Genomic DNA, 21716 nt, shown 5'->3' with positions numbered 1-21716 from the left:
TAGATATTTAGATTTGGGATTTCTTTGGAAGGAATGATGCTAAAGCTGAAACTCCAGTACTCTGGCCACCTCCCGAGAAGAGTTGACTCATTGGAAAAGACTCTGATGCTGGGAGGGATTGGGGGCAGGAGGAGAAGGGGACGATCGAGGATGAGATGGCTGGATGGCATCACGGACTCGATGGACGTCAGTCTGAGTGAACTCTGGGGGTTGGTGATGGACAGGGAGGCCTGGCGTGCTGCGGTTCACGGGGTTGCAAAGAGCTGTACACTACTGAGCGACTGAACTGAACTGAACTGAACTGAGGAAGACATCTCTGCTCTGGAATTGACAGATCATGTAAAAAGCTGCAAGTGCTAAGATTATTTTAGCATCTTTTAACATGTTATTTTGTGTTTTGTAATTATATGATGGGTTGAGGTACCCAAGAAAGGATCCTGTTGCCTATTTTTCCAACTTTATCACTCTAAGCTCTGAGTCTAGGTATCTCATTGTATTTTTCCTAATTCCCTTCTTGGTTTCATAGTACAAGGGCAGGTTTCTGGTAGCACTAATTTTCAAATGGGTGGCATAAACACGGACAAACTGATGGCTCTCCTGAGGACACTGGAGGCTTAGTATCATTGCTCAATTCTTTATTTTCACTTTGTTGGCATACTGTTTTCATAACTTGTGCTTTCTTTTACAATTTCTAAGATTATTTCTCCCCAAAACTCAGAGCTCATGGGCTATCTCTTCCATATCCAAAAAAGAAAAGAAGTTTTTCTAAAAATCTCTTAAAAGAATTTTGGGTATTGGATGATGTAGTTGTGGGGTTGATGAATTTGGTGGTGGGTTCTTCTGTGTTTGTAGTGGAGTCTATATTGTTTGTTATGGGGACTGTTGTTATAATGGAGTCTACTGTGTCAGCATCGGGGACTGCTGTGTCGACGCCGGGGACTGTTATGTCGATGCCGGGGACTGTTGTGCCGGTGTTGGGGACTGTTGTGTCGACGCCGGGGACTGTTATGTCGATGCCGGGGACTGTTGTGTCGGTGTTGGGGACTGTTGTGTCAACGTCGAGGACTGTTGTGTCAACGTCGGGGACTGTTGTGTCAATGTCGGGGACTGTTGTATCTGTAATGGAGTTTGTTCTGTCGGTAACGGAGGCAGTAGGGGAGTCTGTTGTAATTGGTGGTATTGGGGGTAGAGGTGGAAAGAAGGGAGGATAAAATGGAGGATATGGAAAGAGCTGTTGAGGTCTATATGGATAAGGTCTTGGTGGATTTGGATAACCTGGGAAGAAAGGACGGCGTGGTGGAATTCTTCCTGGACCAGAGGGTAGAGAAGGGTGTTGAACAAATCCTGGGACAGAAGGAATGCGTCGTGGAGGAAGTCGAGCAGGTGGCAGTGGTCTAGGCCCTGGCAGGCTGGGGTCTCTGTAACTCTCTCCAGACTATGGGAAAGAAAAGAAGTAAACAGTTTTAAATTAGATATTTCAGTGTCAAGCATAACAACGTGTATTTTCTGTGTTAGGCAGAATTCTTAGGTGCCTCCCAAGATTCCTATTCCCTGCTGGCCCAAGCTGGCCTGACTTATCAGTTGAGCTCATTTATTGTAAAATAGGTTCTACAGGTCAGAGAGAGAATTCAGAGAGACTTGAATGCCTTCTGTTGACTTTGAAGCAGAGAGCCAAACACCATATGTGGAGATGATGACTTGGGTGTGAATGCCTTGGGTGGAAAGAGCTGGGATTGGTCTCTGGTTTTAGCCAGAAAGCAAGTGGGGACTTCAGTCTTATTGACAAGGGACTGAATTCTGTCAACATCCATGCAAGTTGAAAGATGACTTGGGCTCCAGAATGGACCATAGCCCTGGCTACACCTTTCGAAATTTCTAAAAGTATGAGCAAGAATCCAACTGAGCCAAGGCCAGAGTCTGACCAAAGAAATAGCAAGACAATAAATGCATTTTTAAAAAACTACTAGTTTATGGCAACTTATTATGCAGCAATGAAAAACTCTTACATGTATCTAAAGTCTTTGTCAGAGAAAATGTGGAGTTTCTGAATGCCTAGTCTCTCAATGAAACCTGAGATAATACTAAATGGAAAAGAGTTCAGTCAAATCATTTTGTTTGCTTATAGTAGGACGTGTGCTTGCAATCATTCCAAATGGGGAAAATATCTCTTTATTCAGGGTTGCTCCAGGCTTTGAACACTAATAAAGTGTGAAATATATTACTACTTTTTGGTCTGCACTAATATAGGAGAGGTAGAGACACACTCCTGCCTTTTGTGAATACCTACAATCCACAGCAGTTCAAAAATGGCCAAAAGGGAGGTAGAAAGCTAGTCTCTTGCAGTTTCATGCCCAGGTTTAAATTCTGCATCTGCTACTTAGAGATTGTGTGAATGTGGAGTCCTTTTGGAGACTCTCTTTCCTCATTTGGAAAATGTCAGTCCTGAAAGTATCCACCTCCTAGGGCCATTGTGAGATTTACTGTGAAATGGTGCCTGTCAGGTACTTGGACCATGCTTGGTTCAGGTACAGTGCTCAAGAAATGTTACCTGCTACTCTGAAAATACAACTTTTAACAAATAGTGCAGGAAACAAATGTTGGTTAGGTTTCATTAGAGGAAAGATTAATGATTGTCTCACTAAAAGGCCAGCCTTTGTAAAGAGGCTTAAATAATATAAAAAGGGGGGAGGGTGTGCAAGTGAAGGGAAAATATGGCAATGCTCTAGGGTAAGAAAGTAAAAGTCTTCCTTTACTGAGGGTTTCTATGGACATACAAGCACATTCCCTCTTGCTCTCCTCAGGCCCTCCACCTATTGATTTGTCTGTTGTTTTCCCTTTGATAATTCCTAACGTCAGAATTGGACTTCCCAGGTGGTGCGGTGATAAAGAATCTGCCTGACAATGCAGGAGATTCAAGAGATGCGGGTTTGATCCCTGCGTCAGGAAGATCCCTTGGAGAAGGAAGTGGCAACCCACTCCAGTATTCTTGCCTATAAAATCCCACAGACAGAGGAGCCTGGCGGGCTACAGTCCTTGGGCTTGCAAAAAGTCGAGCATGACTGAGCATGCACAACTTTAGAATTACCTTAAATTGTCCATGATTCCTTGTCATGAGCTCTTGAACAGGGCTGGCAGATAGTGAAAGCACTGTGCCACCACAGATTATGGTCCTTCAGTGCTCTCCTACAAACCTCTCAAGTATTTGAAGTTTGCTTTTCACATTCCTTAGTGGTCTGTGATTTTCCCAAGTGGATGCTGATTTCATTAAAATTCTCTACCTCTTTCTGAGCCCCCATCTTCTCCACCAAGATGATTTTCCTCCCTCTTCTCCAAAATGATGCACACGATTGGAAATGAGTCACAGATTTGCCAGCCACACAACCATAAAGTCATCAATATCTAGATATTTCCTTTCGTTCACAAGTAACATCTCAGAGCTCTGCCAATTGTCCCGTTTGCTTCCTGCACTTCACGTATGTGCCTTTCAATTGTCTTGTTTTTCTCAGTAAACTATCCCTTATGTTCAGTTTACCTTTTTGAAAAAGGTCCACTTTCAACTGTGCTTTCCCTTGCTGTGCTAGCTCTCTGCACCTCTTTCCTTTATAGCAATACTTTCAGAAAAGGTAGTCTAGGTTTGCTAACCATACTTTTTCAATTCTATTGACTCAACATGTCACTGAAATTCTTTTATTGATGTACCAATGAGGTTGTAAAATGCCCAAACTCTTCTCTATATCAGTACTCTTGTTTTCCCTCTCTAGCTAGTGATATTTGACTGGAGTTTGGAGGATGCTTGACTCAAGGGCTTGACAAGCCAAAAACTAGTCAAGGTGTTTAAAAAGTTTCAGATTTAATTTTTAACTTTCCAGAAAACAAATTCTTAGTATAGGGAAAATATTTAACATCGTTTTCATTGTTGACACGAAGAATTAGGTAAATGTAGCCTTGTCTCCTAAGGATATTCTGATATAGATCCAAAGGTTAGGGCTAATGAAAAATCTTCATAGTAAATGCCTGTTCTTTTCCTAATTTCTTAACCCAGCCACAGTGATTGGTTATTTTTTCACCTTGGGGTCAAGGTAGTGAACTTGGTAAAAATGATGACAATACTATGTCAGTAGAACCTGTCCTCTCACTGGAATATAATTGGAGCTGATCCTTTGGACCTAAATTTATTGGTATTTTAATAGAATTAATAGTAAACCGTTTGCCTTTCTTTGAGGATTATGAGATAATGTCTGTAAATTATTTTAATTAATGTAAAATTCTGTATAATGGAATGAACATGCAAAAGATTTCATGCCCAATATTACTATTTATCTTGCCCATATGTAAAAGATATTCTACTCATTGCATTTCTAAAATTCAGTAGTTGTTAATGATCATTAGTCTCATATAATGATGAAAAGACTTGTTTCTACTTGCTGCTGCTGCTGAGTCGCTTCAGTTGTGTCCGACTCTGTGTGACCCCATAGACTGCAGCCCACCAGGCTCCCCCCTCCCTGGGATTCTCCAGGCAAGAACACTGGAGGGTTGCCATTTCCTTCTCCAATGCATGAAGGTGAAAAGAGAAAGTGAAGTTGCTCAGTCATGTCTGACTCTTAGCGACCCCATGGACTGCAGCCATGGACTGCAGGCTCCTCCGTCCATGGGATTTTCCAGGCAGGAGTACTGGAGTGGGGTGCCATTGCCTTCTCACTTAGACTGCTTAAATTATTGAACTCAAATTAATTTTGCAAAAAAATCATTATTTAGATAATCAAAATATGATCCTTTAAATTAAGAAAATTTTTTCGCATATTCTGAGGATATAAACATATTGAAAATCATCTTTAAGATTAGGTCAGTAAGACATGATATAAACTTTTAAATATGTCTGTATCTTTAACTGGCTTATCAAAAATTATATCAAGATACTTAATAATATAATATACTTAGTGATATAATGCACTAATATGTACTTAGGCCAATGTTGGATTCCCTGAGTGACCTATTGAATGGCCTGGTCTTATTCAAGTTTCTGAGAGTAGATGGAAGAAGCATTATTTGATGTTTCAGAATGATTTAATTTTATGTTTCCTGTTTTGTGAAAGTCCTAATGATCTGAAAAAAAGTTTTCATTTTCCAGTTGGTATAAAGGATCTTACAGATCTTTGGCAGAAATTACTCTGGAATTAATCTCCTCATTCCTATATTGGAATTCATCCATCCCTCCTTGGAGATTATCATTTCACTACTTAAGAAAACCAAAAACTTGTGGGTTTTTATCTTTTGCAATTTAAGATATTTAGAAGCTTCTACAGTCTTTTCCATGAGATATGTTGATACAAATGTTTATAGTTTCTCAAAAGTTAGCATGCATAGATTCCCCTGAGTGCTTGACAAAATGTAGATCACTATATCCTCCTCTCTGGGCTCTCTTGTTTGTTCTGGGATGAAGTACAGAATATATAGCATATTTTTAATTAATGAATGTGTTTACTCTGATATAGATGATCCATGAACACTATGTATATGTGCTGAGTCCTGTCCAGCTCTGTGATCTCAGGGACTGTAGCCTGCCAGGCTCCTCTGTCCATGGGATTTTCCATGAACACTATGATGACCATAAATGTTCTTTTTTAACTATCTCATTTTATAGATTAGGAAATAAAGTCCCAATAACATTAAACAACAGTGTTAAATATCAATAATATTCAAATATTGTCTTTCAGTATGTTGGATCAAAGACTTGCAATCAATTTGTTTCAGCTACTTGTGAAATTGCTAATGTGTGGGACCCACATTTGTATGTGTCTGTATAAAGTAGCCTGATATTGTAGATCCAAACTTTCCCAAATAGCAGCCATGAGCAATGTGTTGCTTTTGAAATTAAGTTAGCTTTTAAATTTAAGGCAGATTAAAACACTAGAACAGTGCTTCAACAATGATTGCTAACTACTAATATATAAAGTATAATGCAAAAAGAAATCTGAAGTAGTAGTTGTTAGAAAAATATACAGATGTGTGTAATGAGACTTACCGAGAAACATGTTACAAAAGCCAAAAGGCCCAAGGTCAAGCACAGTGGTTTCATCCTTATGGTTATTCCTGAAAGTGAGCACAGTGGCTGATAAGCATTACTTTTGAATAGTACTATTCAGAAAGTGTCCCAACACTGGTATATGACTCATACAGGAATACTACTGCTGCTAAGTCACTTCAGTCGTGTCCGACTCTGTGCGACCCCATGGACTGCAGCCTACCAGGCTCCTCCATCCATGGGATTTTACAGGAATACTACTGCAGCATTTTAAGAATTTTGTCTAATATTATTTTGGGCTCACAATTAATGTCAGTAGGCTGTAGTAACATTTAACTTTAGAATGATGAAATTAGTTTTAACTTTTGACTTGTGAAAGGCAAAAAAGTTGTTCAGAAAGCGTTTATACTGTAGAAACTTTTATAACTAAGGTTTTGGATTTCAGAAGTTGCTACTTTGAAATGGACAGCTTTTTTGGGTTTGAGTATCTTGGTGTTTTTAAATAGTGATTATAGGGCTTTGTAGATTTCTACAGACTTGTATTTCAGATATTAATTTCTTAACTAGATCTCATGTTTTAAATTTAATTTCTTGGTACAACTGAAAAATAAGGAAAGAAACAGTATCACCCTACTAGATACAGTTTAAAGGAAAATTATTGCATACTATAAATCCTTTCCTAGTTTTAATAACAGTCTACTAAGGTGTTTCAGTCTGTGATGAGTGGTCACAAAAAACTTCAAAAGATCCTCATGTGGTATATTAAAGACCTGTGCATAAAAAAGGGAGGTGTCCAGGTATTTTATTCTCAGTTGGCTCAAAATTGACAATATATTTGAAGTACATGAGCTTGAGTTGTGGGAAAGCAACCTCATGCAACTTTGTGCAGTCTAGCTTTTGGACAGTTATCTCGGCCCATCAATTAAGTGTGGTGGCTGAACAATCTGAGTCTTAAAATGATCTAGGGAAAAAAATTCATTGAATATATATGCATATGGTTTTATTTTTAAGCATCATTTCTCCTGTGACACATTCTTAAAATCTCAGGAAAGGAAAGTCAAGCAAATAATAAAAACATACTGTGCAATCATTCTCTCAGAGTACATCTGACATCTGACAGTATTTTGGTCATTAAGAAGGTCAAAAATCATTAAGGTACATCAGAGGGGAAGGTTGATTGGTTGTGTAATTGGATGGATTAATTGTCCCAGGGGCCTAAAATAAATGCTTTTTTTTTGACATATGGAATTTATCAATACTTAATAGGCTTTATGGTAACTAAATATTATGTAAGCCACATACTATTCTTTTGTTGAAAATAAACATGCTAAAAAAAACCCATAAAATTATGTCTTTGAAAGTCTAAGAAAAATTTAAATTTCAAAGTAAAAGTCCTTTAATTTATATTTTTATGTACTTACCGCTGTATGAGAGCCTTTTCAGGGCTAATTATCCTGCTGGTCAAATTAGTCCTGCCAGGCACTTTTTGAAAGATGGTAAATGAAGTAGAGAAAGAATAAGAAATTTCAGCTGTTATATAGATACAAGGGATACATAGTGATAACAAGGAAAAGCCTAGTTGAGATTTGGTTGATGTTCTTTAAACAAAGGTAGGAAATTGTCATTGCCAATTTGGCAATCTTTTCCGGCAAGTTTTTTTTTTTTTTTTTCATTTCTGAGGAGGAGCTTTGATCCATTCAATATTTGGTGTTTCCTGAGGAAACATATATTATATAATGAATCACAAGGCCCTTTTGTTTCAACAAAATAGTCTGGAGCTTCAAGTGAACCACTGCTTCTTTATTTTAAAGAGAAGCAGAAGGTGTATTTCAAGTAATTTTAATGAGTCATTTTTGATTATGTATACTATCATGACCACTTTCCTGGTAGCTCGGGTGATAAAGAATCTGTTTGCAATGCATCAAATCCCTCTGGTTTGATTCCTGGGTTGGGATGATCCACTGGAGAAGGGATAGGCTACCCACTCCAGTATTCTTGGGCTTCCCTGCTGGCTCAGATGGTAAAGAATCCACCTGCAATGTGGGAGACCTGGATTCCATCCCTGGGTTGGGAAGATCTCCCTGGCAAAAGGGAATGGCTACCCACTCCAGTATTTCAGACTATAGGGGCTTCCTAGGTGGCAAAGGTGGTAAAGGACTTGCCTGCCCAGGCAGGAGACATAGGGATGTGGGTTAGATCCTTGGGTCTGCACGATCCCATGGAGGAGAGCATGGTCATCCACTCCAGTATTCTTGCCTGGAGAATCCCATGGACAGAGCAGCCTGGCAGGCTATAGTCCGTAGGGTCGCAAAGAGTTGGACACTACTGCAAGGACTTAGCACACACAGGTACACGCTATCATTATGTTTACTATGCTATCTAAAAGTTAAATACATTATGTGGGAAGTTAAAAAATAAAATTGTTTTAAAATTAAACTCTAACTTAATCTAGAGAGAGTTTGGGGGAATGATCGAGAATTAAAATCAGAAGTCATTATTAAATAGATGTTGCTAAATAGCAAACACATTACCATGGCCAGTTAGATTCAGAGCATTTCCAATATGTCTCTTGACTGTTGGAACTTGACTTTTGGACTATCTTATGTGTTTATGTTTCTGTTGTTTTTCAGTTGAAATTATGAAACTATAACTATTTTATCCTTGGGTGTTTCTACATGTCTGAATCTATATATTTTTTTCTTTCATTTATGTAACATTGGTTTAGTTGAATCAGTTTTTTGAAAGATGAGAAAAGTGGATGCTTGGAATAGGATTTTGATCTAAGTTTTTGAAATAGCAAGAGAGAGAAATCTAGTGGTGAAAGAGGCCAGATTTGTGTAGTTGCTGAATTTGAACTATATTTTAATTCTCTGTGCCTGTAATTACTTCATGATATTTACATCATTTAAAAGACTTAAATGGGCATTTTAAAGGAAGCTTCTTTTGATCCTTAAAGAACTAAAATAGTTTTCTGAGAGAATGTTCTAAAAGGTTATGTGATGCTCACAGTTATTAAGTTGGGAAATCACAAGACAGGGTAGGGGGAATTGAGTTCTCTTACCATCTCTATTTTACATGTAGGCACTACTGAACCTAAGTCTGCTCACTTCAAGGCCTGAATACCGAGTTAGCAAGGATTTCATGTTGGTTCCTCAATCTACATAACCTTCATCAGCTTCATGAAACTTCATGTCATAGTGTGCTGCAGAGATTAATCAAGTGAATTTACAGTTAGATATTTTTACCTCAATTCCCCAAATCAGCCTTTATTTCTTGGCTTATGCCAGACTAGCTATTTAACCTCATTTGCCTCAATTTTTGCAGTTGAAGAATGTTGGTATTTATAATTTTCATGTCATGGAGTTTAGTTATTCTTTTGTTCATTCGTTTACCCATTCACCAGTTGTTGAATCCCTACTGGGTTTTTGACACGATGCTAATTGTTAAAGTCACAGAATATTGAAATATTTGTTCTTAAAAATATTTTGGAACTTGTAGGTGGTTTGGGGACAAAGAAACCCCATTTTGAGAGTTGATCTTAGTTTTAAATCGCCGTACTTCATTTCTTTGTCTTAATTGCCTTAAAATTTCTAAAGACATAATGGAGTATATTGTTTCGCTAATTTTAGCATCTAGTCAGCATTGAACAAAAACATGCCCAAACAATGAAATGGTTCTACATTCTAGGTTTACATGGAAAGTTCAATAAACCTCTTCTTTCTCTGACAGTAATCTAGCTTGTCAGAAGATGAGTATCCTTTCTTTTTTGTTTAGATGCCAATATATTTATTAGCCAAGTGTTTCAAATCCAGGGGTGATCTATGTTGGAATGGATCACTGACTCTGAAGGACTTAGAATGAACACTGGCAAAACTGAAAGACAATTCCTGAGGGGGTTGTGACTAACAAAGTATTAGAACAAGACAAGTCAATAGAAGCACATGTCTGTTAAGAAATAGAGACTGTCACTCAAGTTAAACTTTAATCAATCATGGCTCAAAAAGTTCCTGAATGAATGGTCTCTAGAACAGTACCTAAGTGAGCTAATGTCTCCGGTCACAGGAAAGTCAAGGTGACTGTAGTGTCACACTATTGTTAGTGCAGAGACTTATTTGGACAGATGGAAACTATCTCCCTGATATAAATAGATTTAGCAGAATTATATTTGAAGTCTGCTGCCCTCCTGCGGAGCAGTAAGCTCTGTTTCTCTGGAGTTATATAAACAGTATCAATCAATATGAATCAAAGATATTAGTTTCCCACTTGAGATCTCTCTTGGGCATTGTTTCTAGCTTCATCTTAATATCCAATATATATATATTTTCTTTGTCACAGTTTCACTTTATTAAGAAATCAGTGTACAAGTTTTCTCTGTAAACTAGACACAATACTTACAAAAATTTAAACTATAAATGTGAGATTTGTTAGTGTATAAATAATGTTTTATTTTAAAATTTAATATGCAAAATAACTCTAGGACATTGTCATGAAGAAATTAACATCCAGCTTTTTAAATGATGAAGCAACTGAGTGGTAGTTAGTACTAAGATCTTACCAGGCATGTTCAACAATGTTTTTTCCTAAAAAAAATTATTCATAGGGTGTTGATAAGGATGTTACTTAAAAATAATAAGAACTAAAAAATTAAGTATATTAAAAAGTAATGATAGTTACATGTGTCATTGCCTGAAAACTAGTACAAATTCTTAAACAACTTTCAAATTAGGGGGAAAATGGTGTATTGTGTTCTGAAATTCAAAAGACCTTAGTTCCAGTATTGACTTTGCCATTTATGCATAATATTATCTTGTGATAAAGCTCTTTAATCTCTCAAACTTTTCTTTGTAAAAAGGTAAAGTAAAATTGAATAAATCTCTATTATCCTAATTATAGGCTGATCTAGGTTTTCAGGAACCTAAAGTTTATACAAGTTCGGGAATTGATTCTAAGACAAAGAATGCAAAATTATATTTCCTAAATACCTGCTGCCACCCCAAGACCATCTTATAGGAGACTGTGAGGACACAACAGTCTGAAACACAGAGAGAACATCAATAAATCATCTCAGAGATGCGGGTTCCCACCTTCCAGCACCCCGCTGTATCAGACCAGGTCTTGAACTAAAAGGACTCTGTCTCTAAAACTCAGAGAAACCAGCACCAGCCAAGTTCTGCTTTTCCATAGATTGGCATTTCATACTGCAGGATCCTTCCTGCGAGATTCTAAGTTTTAATAATTTCAGACTTACCCTTTCTTCCCTTGACCTAATGAATACTGGCTTTTTATTTTTTCAGTCGCTTGGTACCTTGGTCTTCTCATTTTGCCTCTTCAGTTACACATTAAGAATTCATGATGTCCAGTTAATGATACTTACATTAAATTCCATGAAAAATAACTGGTGTCTCCTGACAGGACTGATATGACCGCTGAGTGACTAAATGGCTGTGACACCTACTGTGCTCTACTGGCAGCAGTGGTCTTGGGCTGAGAATGATGTTCAAACTTATAGGACAAAATATTCTTCAGCAAGTATCAAGTTGACTTAAAAACTATACAAAACAAGTAGCAACATAGCATATGGTAATATCCTGGTGGGAATTTGGTGAAATTTTGGTACAGCTTCCTATGTCCCAGTTACTCTGAACCTGGGAAAGGTGTGATCATGAGAAAGAAGTCTGAATGTGAATGGAAAAACTTTTAGACAAGTCATAAGACTATACTGATTTCAGAGGAATTTGTGAGTTAATGAGCTGTGGTTGGGTGTTCTGGTGGTTCAGAAATATTTTTGTGGGAATACTATGGCCACCCTAAACTGTGGCAACATGTCACTTGTAGATATGATCTCTCTTATTATGCCTTCATAGCCAGAAGTCTGAGAATCAAGGTTAAAATTCATATTTGGAAAATACTAATCCTTTAGCTGGGAAAGACCCTGCTGCTGGGAAAGATTGAAGGCAGGAGGAGAAGGGACAACAGAGGATAAGATGGTTGGATGGCATCACTGACTCAATGGACATGAGTCTGAGTAAACTCCAGGAGTTGGTGAGCCTGGCGTGCTGCAGTCCATGGGGTCACAGAGGTGGACACAACTGAGCGACTGAACTGAACTGAATCCTTTAGCTTCTTATGTTATACATGCTCACTTAAAGCTAATTCCATTCAGTTCCACCCACTGACTTTTTGCTTTTTGTAGTCATTTCTTTTGTCAATGACACTGTCACATGGCTGAAGTTATCCTTGGTGACTTAAATATTCACTTGAGAGTCCTATCCATGTAGTGTGTTACTGAAAATGTAAGTCTGTGTGCCCAACGCAGAATGAGACCAAACAACACTAAAACATTGGCGTTTGGAACAGAGAAAGGTTTATTACAGGGCCATGCAAGGAGATGCGTGACTCATTTTAAAAACTGCAAACTTCTCAAAAGCTTTCAGCAAAGCCTTTTTATAGTAAATGTGAGGGAGGTGCATGGCTAGTTCTTGCAAACTTCTTGGTGGCAGATCTTTTGTTCTTGAAGTCAGGTCACGGTCAGGCAATAATGTTCCTGTAAATCTCTACTAAACGAATGTTATTCTCTACCCTGACAAGAAAGGGCAAGGTCCTAAGGCACAACTTTTGCTCTCCAAGGTCCCAGTCCTGGTTAAGAAGATGCAGATCTCAGTTGGCAGCTCCCTCAGGGTTAGGTTCCCAGATCCTGCCCAGCTGTCATCATTGAGGGAGCCAGGTGGCCAACCCAACTGACTGTCAGGCTCCTAAGGCCACCCAAATGGGATGGGGGGAAAGCCAAGTCCCACTGACTGCAGCAGGCAACCTGCCACTGCTATTAGGTTGCAAAGATGGGGAAGGGACAGAGATTCAGTGCTGCCTCAAGGCCTGCTGCCAAGCTGAGTGTACGGCCCTGATGAGGGCTCTAGAATCTTGGAGTCCATAGCCCAGTCTGTTCTCTAAGCTCTCTAGCTCACCCACTGGCCCAAGGCCGGGTGAGCTGGAGAGTCTCTGGGAGAAGGCCTGAATCTGCCTCTTTCCTCACTCTTCACCTGATGACCACCACACTTTTCACCATTGGCTGAATCACTTCTCTAATAGTCCCTCATTGACAGTTCATTGCTTGTGGGTGGAGCCAACTGAGATGCCAACCAATGGCTGAGCAATACCTATTTCCTGGCAACAGGAATGGAGTAATGATGCACAGCAGTTGCAGCCTGGTAAGGGCTGTGCTCACTGCATTCTCTTATAGTGTCTTCTTACCTCTCTCTATCTTATCTCTCATTTCCAATTACCTTTCTCTTGTCCACTTCAAGTGTCAAATTTAAGGTTGCTATTAACTTGATGTATTCTGCTTCTAAGTCATTCATTCAGATATCTCACTTGGCAGGGAAGAATCACAAACACTTTCTTTTAAGCTTTTCTACCCAAGTATTCCCACTTGTATCTCAGTTGGAATACAAGTCCAGTGAGCTTTTGTCTTTCTTGAAATCGATCAACTCTGTCCCTTCTCTCGGAAGTCAGTATAGAGTTAATGGCAGAACATAAAAGTAATATTCTTTCAGATATGCTGTCATTGCTTTGAAAATTTAAGATTGGTGCATAGCAGTAAGAAATACATTATTGGCCCAGTACAATATGGCCCTGTATGTACCTACATACACATATGTAACAGAATAAGGAGTTACAAAGCACAACATACTCAGTGTCCTATCCAGTCCACCCCATTCCATTTTATCCTGGACTATCTCATACTATAATATATATTCTATCAAAATCCTTCTCTTTGGGATGGAGAATATATTCCCTGATGTAAAATAAGAGGTGAGAACCCTTCAGAATCTGCTGTATTGTAAAGAAAACAATACAATCAATTGTTGATATATATAGTTCTGATTGTTTCCCAAATATGAAGGAGGATTCAGAAAATAATATATATGTACATTTTAGAATTTATTTACTTACCTCCCTCCCTCCCTACATTTGTACCTGTCTGGGAACTTGAAATTTAGCAAAGTTTATAAAAACCCACAAAATACAAGAAAAATATACTTACAGAATAAATGCTCTGACACTCATTTAACTGATGCAAAGGAGATGGGAAAGGAAGCACTAGCTTTTCTCATCCACTACCCTAGAGGTATAGGCTCAGTGGGCACATGGGAGGTTTGTCTTCCAAGTTGTTGCAAATGTCAGTTTTACCTAATTTTTCACTGCCTAATATGCTCTCATTCTTTTTATCCTCACCTTACCAATGTTTAGTAAATCATTGCTTACCTCCCCCTCACTCTCCTTTGTTAGTGTATTAGTTCAGTTCAGTTCAGTCGCTCAGTCTTGTCCAACTCTTCGTGACCCCATGAATTGCAGCACGCCAGGCCTCCCTGTCCATCACCAACTCCCGGAGTTCACTCAGACTCGCATCCATCGAGTCAGTGATGCCATCCAGCCATCTCATCCTCGGTCGTCCCCTTCTCCTTCTGTCTCCAATCCCTCCCAGCATCAGAGTCTTTTCCAATGAGTCAACTCTTCACGTGAGGTGGCCAAAGTACTGCAGTTTCAGCTTTAGCATCATTCCTTCCAAAGAAATCCCGGGGCTGATCTCCTTCAGAATGGACTGGTTGGATCTCCTTGCAGTCCAAGGGACTCTCAAGAGTCTTCTCCAACACTACAGAAGCATCAATTCTTTGGCGCTCAGCTTTGTTCAGAGTCCAACTCCCACATCCATACGTGACCACTGGAAAAACCATAGCCTTGACTAGACGGACCTTAGTCAGCAAAGTAATGTCTCTGCTTTTGAATATGCTATCTAGGTTGGTCATAACTTTTCTTCCAAGGAGTAAGCGTCTTTTAATTTCATGGCTGCAGTCACCATCTGCAGGATGATCAATTTTTCTGGAGGTCTTTAAGCAAATGAATTCCTCTCACATTATATTCTCATAATGGTGTTGCCAAACAATCTTCAGTGTCCAGGTAGTGCTAGGTTTGGCTTTTTTTGTTGTTGTTGTTAAAATGACTATCATTAACTCAGGTGCTGAAACTGGAGACCATTATGGAGCCAAAGTCTTCATGAATTTAAAAGTGAAAGTGAAAGTCACTCAGTGATGTCCAACTCTTTGAGACCCCATGGACTGTAGAGTCCATGGAATCCTCAAGGCCAGTATACTGGAGTGGGTAGCTGTTCGCTTCTCCAGGAGATCTTCTCAACCCAGGGACTGAACTCCTGTCTCCCGAATTTCAGGCAGATTCTTTACCACCCACCAGGGAATCCTGGGAATACCTCATAAATTTGATATAAAGATAAATCAGCATCTTAGCATGGGACAAGGAGGGAAGAGGCAGTTCCCATAGTTAGGAGTGCCCATAAGACTTTGGTTGTTTATGATATGATACTGAATTATGTCTGTTGCAATAAGCCTAAGACAAGGTCCTCATCACCTTTTAGATAATGTAACTTCAGTGCAAGCATTAGGTAAACAGATCTAAAAATATAAGAGGATACTAAGCACATACTCTTGATGGGAATTTATATATCATGTCTAGAATATCTTAATTTAGTTGATTCATGTGAAATCTCATATGGTTGCAGATTTATTTTACAGTTTTCCTTATAATCAGTTCTCTTCTTCACACATGTTTCTTTTTGAGGAGATAACTAAGATTAAATGTTATCCGGGAATGATACTAAATTCATAGTAAAAATTTCAAATCATGTTACTACAAGGTCCTATATACACATATTGGGAATTCTAAAGACCACCAAAATATAAATGAAAAATACTGATTGTATTCCAAGGTCAACAAGAGATTACAGAGGAAAGTTAAATTAAGGTCTCAGGCAAAAATAAAATTAAAACAAGGTATGTGTAGTATAAAGTTATGTTGACATTAAACAGTGAAATGAACATATACTTTATGATCAAAAACTAAATAAGAACATTATATGTGAAGATATTTGGTATTTACCCAGAAGCAAGCAGTGAAAGTCAAGAGGATAGCAATCAAAATCAGAGCTTTCATCTTGTCCTAGGGTCTTCTAGAAGTAGGTAGCAAGAGATGGTTCATTGGTGGAAGGAAAACAAAACAAACGCTGATTTGCTTTTGCTAAATTTTGACCAAAGAAAAAACATTTATGCATATTATGGTACATCCATGGCGTATATTGTATCTATGGCATAAAAAGAACTTGTCAAATTTACAAGAAAAATATCAAATCCAATGGATACATGCAAAGGTTAAGAATAACGAATTCCAATAACAATGTGAGTAGTAGATAAAAATGTGGACAGAAGTCCTTGGTTTGCTGTCAAGAAAACATACAGAACTTTCTATTTGACCTACTATTTTACAATTGCTATGGAGTTATTTTAAAAGGTTAAACCGAAATATGGTCAAGGTTGAGATAACGTTGACGTCCTTGCATGCAGCCGTTGATTCTGTTACTTAAGATAACCTTTTTGAAAGCAGGATGGCAATATACAAAAGAAACATGAAAATGTCTATACCTTTAACTTAAAGAATCTCAGTCTTGAGGGTTTTTATTGGTAAATTAGCCAATAGAAAAATGTTTAAATGTTCATTCCAGTGTTACTTATAATTTAAAAATATGAATACTGATATTGATGACTACAGAAATTAGAAAAATACTTATGTTATCATGATAAGTGAAAAGTTTAAATACCATACTTCAAGTAAATTATCCAAGTAGATAAGAACTGGAAAATGTAAGCAAGAATTAAATAAACGTGGTATGATGGTTTAATTTATATGCAGATTTTCTGTTATTAAAAACTTACTGTGTTTTGTTGATTTTATAATTTAAACACACAAAAGAAATTAAGAAATTGACATTAAAATGGTTTTCTGGCTCTGATTTTGACCTTTACATATTTAAGACACTAGACAGAAAAGTTTAAACATTTACTTACAACTTAAAAATGTGTATTGTTAGAATATGAAATATTTATATTAATCTTGTCATAAGTATTATTTTATCATATGTAAATAACTTTTAGAAATTTGACATTTCTGTTAAACTTTTTATTTCTTTTGATATGCTCATTATTGCTAGAGTCATCCAAAAAAAATAAAATCAAACAAACAAAATCTGAATTGTAGTTCTTTGAGATCTATTATAAAATTATCCTTTTCATAATTTTGCATTCATATATTATACTTCAGTAATGAATCAATTTGAAGGGATTCTCTATTCACTTAACTAATTCCTCTCCCAAAGAAAAGTAGCTATATATAGGAATTAAAGGCTAATTGCTTATGCTTACAAAATCTCAAAGTCAAATTTGGCTTCTTTTCTCATTTTTAAGTTGCAACATTAAAAACATGATAACTACAACTTTACTGATGGAGAATTATTATCTATTATTATTATTAACAATGACTATTCATTAGGGCATCTCCATGTGATTTTAACAGAAAGACTACTGGATCAATAGTTACAGGAGCTGAATTTCAGTTATCAAATTATGGTCACACAACTTAACCTAAGTTTTATTCTTCTAATTTTAAAGTAAAACAATTAATCTATTTGATAAAATTATCACAGCCCAATACTCCAAATATAGAAAACCAAGATAATAAGTATATCTCCATCATGTAAAAAAGTCACAATCTCAAGCAAAATATAACACATTTAGAGATATATATATCTCTTTCCATTTGTAATAAAAGAAATGATAAACAGAATGGAAACATTCAGTTAATTTAAAAAACCAAGCCATTGATTTCTTGTGTAATTTAACAAAACAGATATTTCTGCACCTGAAAACATTTTCACTTTTATAGGTGCAAAACTAAAAAAAAATTATTGGAATATAGTTGATTTACAATGTTGTGTTAGTTTTTGCTGTATAGCAAAGTGATTCAGTTATACATATACGTGTATCTATCCTTTTTTGGATTATTTTTCCATATAGGTCATTCAATTTATGCCTAAAAAGGGCCACTTTAAAGCTATTTGGGATTCCAGAGGACAAGCTATTTTCTTAATTATTATCAGGTTTACAGAAAATATTAATATTTCACTAATAAAAGTATATAAAACATACATTGATAAATTTGTTAGAGCATTTCCATTTTTTGTATTTATATTTTCTTTCAAATGCATTATCCATTTGAAATCTTTGTAAATAAGAGTTTTCAATCTCATAATAATTATACTAATTAGAAACAATATAAAGTCAAAGTCTAAAGAAAATTGTTTTAAGTTTTTGAAATTTAAAAAATGATATCATAATAAAGGATTCTCTCTCTGGTCATCCAGTAATGTCAGCCTTGCCTTAGCTTCTGAGGTCTGGAAGCTCAGAGAAAGAGTATAGGTGATTCATGCCTTATAATCTATTTTGTTCCTATTGCTAAGTAAGTTATTCTTATTATGTTAGCATTTGCTTCTGGGCTAATCCAAACTATTTCCTGAAGCAACAAAATAAAGAGTATTATAATCTTTAAAAGTTGACATCTGTCCTTTTCATTTTTCCAGAGAAAACATGGTTAATTATCTAGGCATCAGAAGAAGTGAAGGCTTATTCTTTATAATTTAAAAATAATATCGTAAGTTGATTTCTTTCCTTTATTGTGGATGGTTTGTTAAACAACTTGACTTTTTACCAACAAGCAATAGTTATTGAAACTTGACTGCAAACCCTAGGTATAATGCACATTTTCGTAAGTAAAGATTGCTATTTACAATATTTGCCTTGCTACTATGTGCTAATGTTGTGGAATCTGAGGTGGCAGAAAGTACTAGAAGATGATAGATTTTTTGTGTTCATCTTCAACTTTTTAAGATAAAATAACTGAAGCTCCAATACTTTGGCCGCCTGATGTGAAGAGCTGACTCATTTGAAAAGACCCTGATGCTGGGAAAGATTGAGGGCAGGAGGAGAAGGGGATGATAGAGGATGAATTGGTTGGATGGCATCACTGACTCAATGGACATGAGTTTGGGTAAACTCCAGGAGCTGGTGATGGACAGGGAGGCCTGGCGTGCTGCAGTCCCCGGGGTCACAAAGAGTTGGACACGACTGAGCAACTGAACTGAACTGAACTGAAAGTTAGTTTTCAGAGATTATGAAGTTAGCTCAACTGAAACATTAAGTAGCTGGAGGGCAGCTGCAAATGTTACATTCATGTCTTGCTTTCTTTTGTACGTAAAAATGAGAAAAAGATGTGTAGTGAGCCATTTGATACCAGTGGCTCAGACTGTAAAGCATCTGTCTACAATGCAGTAGACCTGGATTTGATCCCTGGGTCAGGAAGATCCCCTGGAGAAGGAAATGGCAATCCACTCTAGTACTATTGCCTGGAAAATCCCAGGGACAGAGGAGCCTGGTAAGCTACAGTCCATGGGGTAGCAAAGAGTCGGACATGACTGAGCGACTTCAGTTTCACTTTCACTATGCTTTTTACCACTAGACTAATAATTCTTCAAATTTTAACAGAAGTTATGTTGTGCATGACAGTAGTTGTCTTGCTTAGAAGAAATGTGCCAATTATTGAGCTGTTGAAAACGTGAGCATTGCAATAGTTTGACATTTGCTTTGATGTTAGTAGGTTTTACTTTCCATGAAAGTGTCATTCATCACCAGAAAGATGGAAAAACATTATATACTTACAGGTGGGAAGTTTATTGGTGCATAGTTGAATTTGTGATGCTTTTCTTTCAAGTTAGCTGTTAACAATGGTGTATCTTGGTGTTGAGGAAGGCATGACAACCCACTGCGGTATTCTTGCCTGAAGAATCCCCATGGACAGAGGAATCTGGTAGGCTACAGTACATGGGGTCAGAAAGTGTCGGACATGACTGAACGACTCAGCACAGCACATCTTGGCATTAATTCCCCCAGTGATGACTTGAAGATCCGAGGAGGACTTCCAGACTTTTAGTGCTCAAGGTGAATTTAAGGTCACTGGACACAATATCTCCTCAGATATTGTTTTCATTGTTGTTTGTGTCTTAAATTTTTTAGGATAACTTCTTGCAATGAGAACAATCTAAAATCAAGATCAAGGTGTAGTCTTAGATCTCTGTGCTTTTACATAGAAAGTAACTTTGTACGAGAAGAGACTGAAACTTTACAGAAGAACTAGCTCACAGATTCACATCCTAGTATTTTAACCCAGATCTATTTATCTCTATGGGCTTCCCTGAAGGCTCAGATGGTCAAGAATCTGCCTGCAATACAGGAGACCTGGGTTCGATCCCTGGGTTGGGAAGATCCCCTAGAGAAGGAAATGGAAACCCACTCCAGTATCCTTGCCTGGAAAATTCTATGGACAGAGGAACCTGGCAGGCTACAGTCCATAGGGTTAGAAAAAGTTGGACAAGACTGACTGACTTCACTTCACTTTTGTCTTTCCTTTGCACCAAAATATTTCTGCATGCGTGCTAAGTCACTTCAGTCCTTTCCAACTCTTTGTGACCCTGTGGACTGTAGCCTGCCATGCTCCTCTGTCCATGGGATTCTTCAGGCAAGAATACTGGAGTGGGGTTGCCATTTCCTTCTCCAGGGGATCTTCCCAATCTAGGGATCCAACCTGAGTCTCCTGCATCTCCTGCATTGACAGGTGGGTTCATTACCACTAGCACCACATTTCAGTTCAGTTCAGTTCAGTCGTACAGTCGTGTCCGAATCTTTGTGACTCCATGAATCGCAGCATGCCAGGCCTCCACCTTTAAGTATGTCTAATTCCTGTTAGGTGTTGGAGAAGACTCTTGAGAGTCCCTTGGACTGCAAGGAGATCCAGCCAGTCCATTCTGAAGGAGATCAGCCCTGGGATTTCTTTTGGAAGGAATGATGCTAAAGCTGGAGCTCCAGTACTTTGGACACCTCATGCGAAGAGTTGACTCATTGGAAAAGACTCTGATGCTGGGAGGGATTGGGGGCAGGAGGAGAAGGGGACAACTGAGGATGAGATGCCTGGATGGCATCACTGACTCGATGGACATGAGTCTGAGTGAACTCCGGGAGTTGGTGATGGACAGGGAGGCCTAGAGTACTGCGATTCATGGGGTTGCAAAGAGTCAGACACTACTGAGCGACTGAATTGAACTGAACCGAATTCCTGTTAAGAAAATTTTTGATTAATTCTTACAGTGAACAAATTGTAGTTGCACTCTGTCTCAGGCATTGTTGTGACTATCAACTAATTGATTTCCTGGACTAAATTTAGGTGATAATAATGCTTTTACCACCTTAGTGGCTTCCCTGGTGACTCAGTTGGTAAAGAACCCGCATACAATGCAAAATACCGGGGTTCAATTGATGGGTCAGGAAGATCTTCTGGAGAAGGAAAGGGCAACCCACTCCAGCATTATTGCCTGGAAAATCCATTGGACAGAGGATCCTGGTGAGTTACAGTCAATGGGGTTGCAATAGTCAGTCATGACTTAGCAACTAAACCACCACCACCACACCACGTTAATATATATTAATTCCCTTTTCTTTTCTGACTTTGTTGTAAGTTATATCTAATCTAAAACTCTATAGAATGAGAGAAAATGTGAGGATTCCAGCTCACAAGATTTGTTCTCATTATAGAGAAGCAGCCAACTTGGCTAGAACAACAAATGTCTGAGGCTGATACTGGAATGTTCAGATTTTCACATAAAATTTTCATGTCACATAGGTGATGTAGTTAAGCTTCTGCTTATTACTAATTTAGTAGGGTAAATGGAATACACTGATAAATATTG

The 21716-nt window shown here is 37.8% G+C and overlaps 1 protein-coding gene across 1 annotated transcript; it reads right to left on the bottom strand.

Moving 5' to 3' along the window:
* Nucleotides 1-618: 618 nt before the first annotated feature.
* LOC105612196 (opiorphin prepropeptide-like) lies at nt 619-7533 on the bottom strand. Its single transcript, XM_015096543.3, has 3 exons — nt 7444-7533; nt 6023-6090; nt 619-1435 (listed from the first exon to the last, which is right to left on the bottom strand). The coding sequence occupies exons 2-3, from the start codon at nt 6074-6076 to the stop codon at nt 722-724; spliced, it is 768 nt and encodes a 255-aa protein (XP_014952029.2). The 5' UTR covers nt 6077-6090; nt 7444-7533; the 3' UTR covers nt 619-721.
* Nucleotides 7534-21716: the final 14183 nt, after the last annotated feature.

This window comes from Ovis aries, chromosome 6 (genome assembly GCF_016772045.2).
Source record: "Ovis aries strain OAR_USU_Benz2616 breed Rambouillet chromosome 6, ARS-UI_Ramb_v3.0, whole genome shotgun sequence".
NCBI lineage: Eukaryota > Metazoa > Chordata > Mammalia > Artiodactyla > Bovidae > Ovis > Ovis aries.
The sequence above is the reverse complement of the archived record's forward strand: the minus strand, read 5'-3'. Positions and strand labels throughout refer to the sequence as shown.

Coding starts and splice junctions, on each gene's coding strand:
- LOC105612196 (XM_015096543.3), bottom strand. CDS start 6,076: ATGAAACCACTGTGCTTGACCTTGGGCCTTTTGGCTTTTGTAACATGT. Junction 1,436..6,022: donor CTTTTGTAACATGTTTCTCG/GTAAGTCTCATT, acceptor TCTTTCCCATAG/TCTGGAGAGAGTTACAGAGA.